We start from the raw sequence: 12977 nt of genomic DNA on the forward strand, positions 1-12977 counted from the left end.
TAGATAGGCCTCTATTCCGGCGACATCGGAATAGAGGCCTACCTAATGAGACACAATATATATAATGATCACGCAATATACTTAAATGTATATTTGTAGATGACCTATTATTAGATTAATTGTTGATTTTGTGACAGCCCCTTCGCATGATCGAACATTAGAGCTGGTGGATGCACTACAATGAAATCGGGTCTTTATTGTATAATTTTTCATACAAAGTGACTTGCTTCTAATGTTGTTAAGTGTATATTGCACATACTTGCTCCTCGTTTAACATACACTATATTTCATAGAAAACTTGTGATGGAAATTTACGAGATTTGCATGATATTAATGTTACAGACGAAGTTTTTTAATTTAAAATGGCAAGACTGCATCACGGTTATAAATAAAGATAAGTCTATAACGGAAGCAATTTTATCTAAGTTTCATAGCTCTTAGAAAGTTACTTGCTGTGATGTGTTGTCAAAAAGTCAGTGGCCGAAATTGAAGAAGGTGATGTGGCTGGTTTTTTTTAAAATATAAACTGATCTGCGATTGGCCCTAGTCACACCTGATCGAGTGAAGACAGGGCCTAAGATGAAGCTCATCGGTTAAGTAGTAGCCTATTCACTCTTGCTTTAAAGAGACCGAGGTCATATTTATCAGGGAATACAGATGGCGGGAGCGCATTCCATTATTTAGCCATCCGTACCAAAAAAGAGGTACTGTACTGTGTACTGTAGTTTTGCAAGGAACTGTTGTATTTCAGTGTATCACCCTCGGCTTGATAAAGAAATAATACAACACAATATGCTGCAAATTGCACATTAATGGAGGGCAGTATCAGGAAATTGTACGCTTTGTACGCGAGTTTGTACGCTCAAGCTCAATATTTTTCTTTCTGGAGTTTCCTCTTTGATACAAATAGTGCAATTACACAGGTATTTCCTTGTAATTAGTTATAAGGAAAATAATATTCCAAGTAATTTGTTTCGGTATAATATACTTACATAATCTACCGAAGCTAAGGGATAGGCGCTTCCTGAGCTTTTGCATTTTGCTCATGGCGCCTCCCCTTTTTTCTCTCATTGTCACGCCTGTAACAAAAAAAAAACAACGTTAATTTAATTGAGTAACAGTGTAACCGTTTTGGTAAAAAATAAACATTTGCGTTTAATAAGCCATCAGCCTTATCCATTTCCTACCCAGAAACGTATAGGCGTAAACGTAAATAGAACTATCAAAATAAAAGTAACTATGATTCATAACAGTATAAGATTAACACCACAATCTTTCAAAATACAAGAACGGAACATCGGGTACGAATGTGACTTATGTGACCCTTCGGTTACTAGAAACGGCAGAAAATATTCTTCAGATCGGATAGTATGCGAGTGGCCTAAGACTATGCGTTGTTCCTAATCGTGTTGACAACTTATTGAACTCTGCGATATCGCAAAGGTTATCGACATTGGCGCCAGTTGAATTACCACTCACGCGCATTCCGTTTAAAAATAACACCTATAAGATTATATGTGTATAAATCTGCCAGAAGCTAAATATAGCTCGAAGCAAATTAATAAAACTCGAGAATGAGAAGAAATGCGGTTGTTTACACAGCTAGACAACGATAATTAGGTTTGACGGAATCATCCATCCCGAATGTGGACGGATACAGATGATAGGGTTGTTGCCATTTGTTGAATTTTATAAAAAAAGAAGCTGTGCAAATTACTGATTGGGTCTATGTCATAGTCATAGAATTAGACCAAGCTATTGGCATCGATTTTGATAGCCAAGACTGCAAGTGTTATTTAAACGTTTTATTTTAATAGAACTTGACATTTAAATTAACACTTGCACAGTCTGGGCTATCAACATGGGTGCCAAAGTGCCAACTAAGCTTGGTCTAACTCTATCGTTCCCACATCCTCTCAAGGTGTTGAAATTAACTTTGTAGCAAGTAACTTATGACCATTCTCAAAGCAGAAACTCCCTATATGCCATGTTGTGCCAGTTATATCAAAATTAGATCAGTAGCGGTTATACAGATAAGCGGCCTGATTTTTTTTGTCGTATCCTATCCTTCTATTATACTGTAGGGTTCAAAAGTGCATGGTTCAGGTTCAAAAATGAAATCATTCATAAATTGTCCATGCAAATTTGAACCTCAAATCACACAGTAAACATTCTGCATACAAGTGTGAAATAAAAGCGTTATAATTAACGCCAATCGGTTCTAAATAACAGTAACCAGTAATAACCCAATAGCTCGCCAACGTTATGTACACGAATACACCGGGAAGTAACAAGTGTTGCGCCGTAATTAATTACACAATTTATACGTGGCAGTCACGCCAGGCTCTCCTTTATAACCAATATACACGACCTTTCAGAGGAAAAAGGTGCTAACAATGTTTCAGCTTCATAATTCCTAACATATTTTCTTGTTTAGACAGTTTAAACAGGCTTCGCGTGTGAAAGAAAATTTGCCGAAAATTTGGAGTATGGCTTCTACAGTATTTCTATCCCAATTTGTGCGGATGGAATGTCGATTTTGTGCACGATGTTTCACGCAAGGCAAAACTAATTGCTGGATTAGACTAACACGGGACGGAGGATTAGGGCTCAAGGGAAAAGGTCTAGCTATGGCTGAACTAGCAGATAAGACAGACTGATAAAATAGGCTCCCAAACTAGGACGTGTCTACTGGAAAAGGGATGAATTTCCCCAGGATATTCCTAACAATAAATCGTCCTGAGCGTTGTATTATTCACGCTAGACTATTTTCGAAATAAAAACTACACCCCGGTGACGTATAAACCCGTAACTGTAATTGAATGACCGTTATTCCACATTTCCAGGGCGGAATCCCAAATGCACGTATAGAGACATTCACGACAGCAATAGTGCCATAAAGATGCCAGATGAAAAGTGTTTAAAAGAGGATATAGACGCATAATGACGTCGCGATACTGCCAAGTCTGTCATACTGATGAAACTCTTCAAAGAAAGCTTAGCTAAACATATTTTTTACTTTCCTACATCAATTTAGCAGCGAATAGTATTATGCATATCAATCAGGAAGACACCTTGGTTGTAACTTTACATTTCCGAGTGTATAAACATGTATAAAAAGGCCAAAAGCATTATGTCGTCACAGTCAGGGGCGTTTATGAAAATAAACATACACAACGGTACGTAGTCTATTGTACGAAACGTGGGTGAAACTAACCTTGTGATCAGTGATCACGCAACAAACCATGAGGCATGCTCGTGAACAACTTCACTCATCACATTAAAATTATTGATGTCAAATGATCAAATCGTGAGTTCATGGTTCCTTCCAAATAACTATGCCAATAAATTGTGTTTGCAATCAATACATTTCACTTTCACGACTCATAGCAATAACAATTAATATATTAAACACGGCTATAAATGTCAGTAGCCAATTTTTTAAATAGATCTTTAAGGTTGGTAGCAGCGGCATCTATCAAACTTAATGGGAACGAATTGCCACAGAAATATAAACTTTCTGCGGTCTATTTATAGCTCCATACAAATTAAGGACTGACACATGGAGAGAAATGGTCAAAGTTACGCCATATACCGATCCCTCGAAAGTATTCATTTGTTTAGACCCTTAATAAACAAGCTAAACGCTTCAATAATTTCTAATGACTTATAAATATGTTTACAAACGAAAATGTTACTGGCAGGTCCTTTGATAACAAATGAAATGTAGCAAAAGAAATTATGTTTAACGAAGGGAGAAAAACGTGATGTCCTAAGAAAAGGCAATAGTATCAAAAGATACGTAATGCGCTTATTTTTGTTACCGAAGCTCCGAAGTCCAAAGTAATTACGAAAGAGCAGTTCAAACAAACACGTAAGAAGTAATGTCCGTTCAATGCCCTCAGCACGCGACCCGGTTACTTCATATCTAAATCGATATCGATGACAGGTAGTAAAACATTATCCTTATCACTATTAGACATAGGTACATCTAATATTATGAATTGTTACTAGTTCAGCAGTTATTACGACATTTGCACGCCGGCGCATTTCCTGTTCATATCGAATTTATCATCCGACCCAATGTTAGGAAAACCATTTACTAATATCTGTACAAAACTGATATATGTAGATAGATACATTGAAGACGTCAACATTAATACACAGTTGCATTCGAAACCTTTATTTATTATCATCTTACTATTTAAATTTGTTTAGTGATTATCACCTGTACAAAGCATTAAATTCAAACATCAAAGATCAACGACCGCAATAACAATTCCAGATCAATTTTATTGAAAGTTCATTGCCCATCTTTCACTTCCAGAGACTCCAGAAGCAGAAAAAATAATAAATAATCACGTTAAGTCAAGCACTCGTAACTCGAAAAACCAGCTGGTAATCCAGCTTTTCAATTATAGATTACGAAATTCCATAATGAGTGTATTGATCAGCGCCAAATATATGTATACACATTAAGCCTTATCACAAAGGAATAAAGTACGAAAGTATAAATATATATTTGACGTACAGTGGCGATGGCCTGCCAAACTCTCGACGGCGCCAGGTCGACGCGTCGTGTCAGTGCTCCAGGTTTCAAAACATTCCCATTCTACTGGCCAGATAGGTGAATTTAGTGCACTTTGCGCTGCAATCGTGAATAGAAATGCACTGTTATGTACGGTGTAGTGGAATGTAATAGCACCTGAGCTTTGTAGCACTGCATTAGGGCAGACAAATATGGTTTTATTTATTAGGAAGTCTGGTTTATGGTGGCCAAAATTTTATACATACGACTACCTATCTGCGAGCGTTTATGAGGGCATCTGTTGGTGGTCCAAGGGTTAAATGTTCATCTCTCAAAAAGTTATACGGGTCGAAGTTTAACTCCCTGAGAAATATTTAAAAGAAACTTCTTGTCTTAAAGAGATTATATTTGTTACTTGTAGTAGGTTATGCGGAATTCCAAAACTTTGGTTCAGAAAACTAAATCTTCATATCCAAATATTTAAGAGGCATTATATTACCAATGTAAGATGCAGTCGCTCCGCACGCCTGGACGTCAGAAGATGGAATTAAATTCAGTCAATATTAAGTTCTGTACACTTTCCTAAATGCAGTCGATCCAAATAAGACCTCTGATACTACGAATCAAATAAATTCATTTATCAATGTTTACACATGTGCGACAAGTCACCTGCGAGCTTTTGCTTTCACTCAAAAACTAGTCTTGTTATCAATAAATAGAGTACAAAATCGAATGTACGCTGTTCTAATTCGGCGCCGGTGGCGCCACAATCAACAGGCCTAGAGCTAGAGCAAACAACCACCATGAGCAAACATTCATGCTGTCGGCAGTATCTAATCTGGAAAGCGACAGGGACAATAACTAGGGTTATATAACTTGTATATGACCGCTTAAAAGACAAACAATAAAAAATGTGTGGCTATATTGCTGTTATATAGGTTCATAAGAGCAAGCGCCGAATATCTATGAATATTGACAGTCCAGTAAGAAGAAAAAGCTCTTATTAATCAACTGTACCTAGTTATCCAAGCGGCAATGAAGGTTTCCATATTATCCGAGACAAGTGTACGCGCTGCTGTTTTCGCGGCGGAGGTGCGCAAACACACTAAGGTAAGTTGAAGTAAGACGAACATAGTTCATTTTGCTCGGGGCAAGACAAACAGTATGAGGATTCCATACAAGTGTTTGTCCTACCTCGCCTTTCCTTTTTTTTCCTAGTTTGTGTGTCCCACTGCTGGGTAATAGCCTTTCGCCTTGATTACCGCCTTACCTTAATTATATAGTTTTTTTTTTTGAATTCAGTGGATTTTTTTTCTCTCAGACTTGACTTTGACTTCAGGGTTTCAAATCATGGTGTGGTAATACTAAGCGAGAGTGATTAAAAAATCCGTCCAATCGGGTATTATTCTTAGAGTTCTGGCAATGGCATAAATATAATTCAATTAATAATTAATAACAAATGTAATTCAATTTATTCAATGCCATAATTGTGTGTTTTTAGTTTTCAGATATATTTTATAACAATATGTACGCTTAATAGTTTATAAGGTATTTATCTATGGGCTAATAGTCGCCTGAAAATAAAGATTTTCATTCATTCATAAACATTTTGTACTTGAAAAACTCTATCTTGCAATTTTCTGTCTTATTTGTATTTCAGTGTAAGAAATAATCAATCACAGTATTAAAACCCCGAAGAATAGAACACGTTAACGGTATATATAATGTTATATACCAACTTATTTAGCACGCACGTTGTTTTGTTACCACACGCTGATAAAGTTTCTAATCGTCTACATAATTAATTACATATACAAAATCGATAAGGCTAACAAGCTGTTTGGTAACATATCGATAAGCTATTATTACACTCATTGCATTAAGTCAGACAACACATAAGTACATGATCTATTGAAACAACGGGTTCCAAAACATAGTCAACATATTTAGTTAGCTGGGGGCATATCATACGTGCATAATATGATACCGGTTTCGTTTCAATACCTGCATGAGTGTTATACAGTCAAACAGATGATGCCATACCAGCATACCACTAATCAGCTGATCTTTGTTTTACGGATTTTTATTTCTTATTTTAGAACAAAACTGTTGATATTATTTCCGTAAAGGAGTATTCAATGGCCCGTACTGACGCATTTTATTTCCTGTGTTGCGACTTTTTTTTTCGGCGTTTAAAGCAAACGATTATTTTTCTGTGCATATTGTTGACCATTAGTAACAGAAGATAATACTCTTGTACCTGCAAATCTTCAGAAAATTCGCGTTTGTACGAGACAACGGTAGATAATTTCATCGAAAGTTGGTTTGAACGAGATCTAGTAAGTAGTTTTTTTTTTAATACGTCATAAATGGTAGGGAACCCTTCATGGGCTTCACAAAAACGTATAGGTAAACCGTAAAGCTTATTGGTGACGTAAGGGACAACGGTAGATAATTTCATGGAATGCTCCTGAAGTTCCGTGAACAAGTACATTATATCTTCCCAATGTCGTACTTTTTTTTTTCACCGAGTCACAAAAACGTATAGGTAAAACGTACAGCTTAGTGGCGACTTACTCATGGTATTTTAGTACCCCTTAAAACTTAAAAAAAATATAAATATATCGGACAAATTAGGATATTTTTATAGCGCACAAAGGAGTTCTTCCTACCTACAAAACATATAAAACAGACTATAAAACAGCGTTTATATTTTAATTAAAATCGGTATCATACATTTCTGAAAATATATCCTAAAATATGCAAATCAACGGTAGCGTTAGGCCATAAAGATGATCCTGTAGAACGTTTCAGCAGCCGAATTAACAAGATTATCCACTTATTAATGCGGAGCTCATAAAGCGATTCCACAAAGATTTCATACACGAATTTACGATCCATAAATCGCAAGTGGAGTTACCTTCCTCGACTCGGCGCGAAGACTCGAACAGTCAGGAAAACCAGCGTAAGTGCGGTCTCTATTTACGAGAAGTTGTTCTGAATGTATGGATCATGGTTACTTTGGTTGGTCGTTGCGTTCGATTGTTACATGATCATAAACTGCCAGATCGTGCACCGGGACCGGGACGCAGGGTGTTATCAATGCAATTCAAAAGTGATGGGTTTAATAAAGTGAAACGGTACAGGTAAATGCAAATGCATTGTGATATACTTGATTGTAAATTGGCTTTTACTGCAGTCGACATTTACCTGTGGAATGGGGGAGTTAATATTGATTAAATGTATTATTTTGAATGAGACTCTTTGTGTGATTCACTGATTTAAAAAAAAAACTTAATTGTGAAAGGCATTTAAGTAGGCCTACACAATGTATTATTTATATATTCGTAGCCAGGGGCGTTGGAACTAAATTAAGTTTGTCATATATTAGCCCACGCTCCGTGATCCGCCCAACTGTTCCACTCTTTGACAAGCAATCCAAGGGAAAAAATATAGTTGCGAAGATGAAAGCTAGTTCCGCATACCGGGATTGTCCAATGAACTCATTCCTGGGCTGTAATTCCCTTTACTTTCATAGCTTTCATCGCCTTAAGAACCAACATAAGCGTTGACTCAAGATTTGCGTATCAGAGATTACATTTAAACTGGTTACTCGTAAGGAATACGTTCAGTAGACGATGAGAATTAAAACTCTGGCGCCCACTCTCATAACGCGTCGCGCTGCGGCGCCCGGACACTTAACTAAACCCAAAAGGACTAATAAACTTTTATCACTCCAAGGCAGTTAGGACTTTTCAATTATACGTGGTGGAATTGCCAAACGAGCTAAGAGACGTGTAACAGCCCTCTGTCAACTTGATCGAGAGGACACATTCAGATGCAGCGGATAATTGAACACTGGTTTGGAGTTCTCGACATTTTGGTGAAAGATGATTCAATGTTTTCGTAACCTATTTTTGAATGACGAATTAAAAATATAACAAGGCGAGTATGATGAAGCAAATGTTGGATACATTTGAAGGAAGAAATTAATCTATGATATTAAGTGATAATCGCAAAATTAAAGGAATCATAAATAAAAATAGCGGCTTGTGTATTTAAAGATGCATTGAGACCTTGCGCCTTGAATCTCTACCTTGGACTGAAACAAGTTTATTCGAAAATAGTCGTACTATTTTTATTCAACAAACATTAAAATGTGAGAAGGTTGAAATTTCAACACTACATATACCGTAGATGGTAACTAAAATAGAGCTGACACAATTGAGGTATTCACGTGGGTGCCTTCAGATACACCCACACATTCGAGATACCAATTGCAATATGCCGGTCAGCGAATGGCCAGATACCGGACGAGATAACCCAAATATCATAGTTCATTCAAGTTGGTGCCATGTTTAGTTCTGATCCTGGAAAGCTTTTTTTTTTCATCCTATTCCAGCTATCCTATTGTTCTCCGTAGGCACCTACGCATTGTTCTGCAAGAAGCTTGGCATGTCTCGCTATCGATTTAATTATTTTTCACAAAAGAAAGGTAGGTATTATCCCTTTCCCGCTACTACCTATATGCAGACATATTATTATTATTTCTTATTGTAAACTTTATTGCACAAATACAAGTATAACGTACAATAGGCGGACTTAAAGGCATTCTCTACCAGTCAAACACTGCATACTGCCACATATCACCTCGTTGTAGCCGTGCAATTATTGAGAAAGATATAGAATACAGTGCACGAAGCGATTTTCTTCGAATGGGAAAAGACATTTACGACAAACCAATATTCAAATACGTATTCGACATTACTTTCGATAAGCTGACCTCAATCAGCTCGTACGGATGAAACCTAGCCCGCAGGCTAGGTAGGGGGTATTACCTCTCAGCGTGCGAATGTCGTTCGTCGACCTTGCGTCCGCGCACGCCCCACCTATTGCGCATTGCAATACAATGCAGAACCAGTGCACATGTTATACATGTCGTGGTTTAGTTTGATACTATTTCATTCGTACTTGACGTGTATTTAATGCTAAGTTGTTTTAATGAGATTGAGTAATAAATTATTGAGAATATTGAGTAACTAAACTACGTTGATCAATGGAAGCTTGGTCTACTATTTGATATGTTTTCGGTCTCGCAAAGAATACAAGACTGCTATAGTAAACAAATAATAATTGAAACAATCACAGCGTCTAATGAATGACGAATTACTTGTTTTGATTGCCAATCACAAGCTACCCACACGAGAGATGCGTCAGACTATTATAACAGTACCTACTGAATATGTACTTAATACTCGAGATTAGAAGTAAATGAGAATAATTTTCATCTATTAAAGTAACTGTAGTTTCACTTGTTCTACAGTTTCTTCTTTATATCTACGAATTTAATTTTTATTTGATTAATATCTGTATTTACTTCAACTAATCAAAACTACGACTTTAAAGAAATAGCTACTTTACGTCCCGACAAAATATCATGACTCCTCTTTAGTAAATGGAATGTATAAGTAAACCTTATTGCAACAAAATAAGGTGCACAAATCACGAGAAGTTTTTTCGGCAACTTTTTGACCACAATGCATTTTGTTGCTATTAGTTGTGTTTGTATAATATTAACAATCCGGCTGGTTATCAAGTAGCCCAAGCTGATGACAGCGCTAACGCTAGTGCTGATGCAACTCTTACTGGAACAGTTTGCACGGCCGCCAAGAATGCGTTTTGTTGCTAGTAGTTGTGTTTGTATAATATTAACAATCCGGCTGGTTATCAAGTAGCCCAAGCTGATGACAGCGCTAACGCTAGTGCTGATGCAACTCTTACTGGAACAGTTTGCACGGCCGCCAAGCATGCATTTTGTTGCTATTAGTTGTGTCTGTATAATATTAACAATCCGGCTGGTTATCAAGTAGCCCAAGCTGATGACAGCGCTAACGAGTGCTGATGCAACTCTTACTGGAACAGTTTGAACGGCCGCCAAGAATGCGTTTTCACTATCCATCCTGCATTCCACGGAATTGTGCACAAGGAAATATTAAATTATTTATGGCAGCTATTAGACAGTTACGATCAGAATTGAGAGAGAGCCAACTGAGTGACTTGCTAAGTTTTGTATGACAGACACACTTAGTGAAGGAATTTTAGCATTAAATGTGTCTTTATTCAAATTAAATAGGTAGTTCAAAAATGTAACGAAGTTCAATAGAAATTGCATATCATTTCAACAAACTATTTTACCTTCATCACTTCCGTAATCTCGCACTTTTTAAGTACAAACTCGATGTCCATGATCTTATCAACAGGTTACATACTTAAATATTTCTATTTTATAAATTTTTACTTAAAATACATATGTTTTAAAGAATAATATTTCAGCGAAAATAACCTTCGTAAAAATATTACGTTATTTGTCAAATGCTAAGAAAATCTGTCATATTTGTTTAAATTAAACAATACAGTACAATACAAATCCTCTTCATTGCACAACCTCAGAATAAATGTACATGGAAACACATATAATACATGAAGATAGAGGTAAACTACAGGCGGCCTTATTGCTACAGAGCGATCTTTTCCAGACAACTACATCAAACACAACTGCAAACGACAAATTATTTGCAATTTCTTTTGAACTCCACTTTAGTAATCACTAGATTCACTAGGTACACTAGTCAGCAATTGCCTCAAGATGATAAAAGGGTCATACACTTTTTATAGTATGCTTAGCTCGTTCGCGTCTTTTTTGTAACCGGTGTGAAGTTAGCGGCCAAAGTTATCGGCCAACGATAACCCGACCAAATTAAGAAGTTAACAGTTTTAATACGTGTATTTCCATAAAAAAGAGCTTAAGTGGGATATTAATAGGTCAATGGTGAAGAAAAAAGTGGGGCTTTATACAATTAATAGCGTATCACGATAAATTTTACCAACTAGGTATCAAAAATGACTTGAACAGCCACCAACATTACGTACTACACAAGTTAACTATAAACGCATTTAAAGACATAAAGACGCTTCAAATCTATTATTCACAGAAGATGTTGATTAAATCCTCACATTTACTGTTTACAAAATACATTTACCATGATTATTAGAGTTTTTGTTAAAAAAATGAACGGCCATAAGATTCTAAGCATACAAAACTAAATTAAAACCTTTTCTAGACAGAAAGACATTTTCTAATTGATACCAACAATAAAGAGTTAATTTTTTAAAATAAAAATGCATTCAGAACCGACTTTCCTTGCTATATATAGATATTGCAACTGAATAATAGTAAGCGGCGCAACGATTCTGAACAATTTTTTTTAAAAGTTGACACAATTCTAGATTATGAAAAGTTATTATTACAACAATGAAAACCGTTAATCAAGAGCTATTGTCGAAATATTTAAAATCCAAAAAAAACGCTTTTCAAAGTCGATTCCCGAAAAATATCCATTGGCCGAGTTAGCGGCCGAAATCTTCCTGACACAAATCACTACTTTTGACGAACTTCTAGACATTAAGACGCTTTCAAACTTACACCAACGTAGGCAGCTATCGTAGACTTTCATAAAAAGCTTTACAAACCGACTTTCCTCGCTGTCTATAGATATTGCAACACAATAATTGTTAGCGGCGGAACGATTCTGAAACAATTTTTTAAAATATTGATACAATTCCAGATTATGGAAAGTAATTATTACATCAAAGAAACCCGTAAATCCAGAGCTTTCGCCAAAGCTTTCGAAACCCAATCGTATCACTTTTCAAAGTTGTTTTCCGAAAAATATCCATTGGCCGAGTCAGCGGCTGAAAGTTTCTTGACAGAAATCAGTGATTTTGATAAGCTTCCAGAGATTAAGACGCTTAGAAACTTATACCAACGTAAGCCGCTATCATGGGCTTTCAGAAAACACTTTCAGAAACGACTTTCTTCGCTAACTATAGATTATGCACCTGAAAAATAGTTAGCGGCGGAACCATTCTGAAAATATTTTTTTAAATGTTGATATATTTCTCGATTATGGAAAGTAATAATTACGTCAATGAAAACCGTAAATCCAGAGCTTTTGTCAAAGCTTTCGAAACCCAATCATATCACTTTTAAAACAAATTTCCCGACAAATATCCATTGACCGAGTCAGCGGCCGAAAACTTCCTGACACAAATCACTACTTTGGACAAACTTCTAGACATTAAGACGCTTACAAACTTACACTAACGTAGGCCGCTATCATGGGCTTTCAGAAAAAGCTTTCAGAAACGACTTTCTTCGTTAACTATAGATATTGCAACTGAAAAATAGTTAGCGGCGGAACAATTCTGAAAATATTTTTTTAAACGTTGATATATTTCTAGGTTATGGAAAGTAATAATTACATTAATGAAAACCGTAAATCGAGAGCTTTTGTCAAAGCTTTCGAAACCCAATCATATCACTTTTAAAATTTGTTTCCCGAAAAATATCCATTGGCCACGTCAGCGGCCGAAAGCTTCTTGACACAAA

At 36.2% G+C, this 12977-nt stretch overlaps 1 protein-coding gene across 4 annotated transcripts in view; it reads right to left on the reverse strand.

The window, feature by feature from the left end:
• Positions 1 to 12977, reverse strand: part of LOC133523368 (cyclin-dependent kinase 14) — a 136692-nt gene that overhangs the window by 93281 nt on the left and 30434 nt on the right. For all 4 annotated transcript variants that reach the window (XM_061858892.1, XM_061858890.1, XM_061858893.1 and 1 more), the window contains exon 2: positions 993 to 1079. In XM_061858892.1, the coding sequence (XP_061714876.1) occupies positions 993 to 1079 (87 nt within the window). The remainder of the gene's footprint in view (positions 1 to 992; positions 1080 to 12977) is intronic.

This window comes from Cydia pomonella, chromosome 12 (genome assembly GCF_033807575.1).
Source record: "Cydia pomonella isolate Wapato2018A chromosome 12, ilCydPomo1, whole genome shotgun sequence".
In the NCBI taxonomy this organism is placed as follows: domain Eukaryota; kingdom Metazoa; phylum Arthropoda; class Insecta; order Lepidoptera; family Tortricidae; genus Cydia; species Cydia pomonella.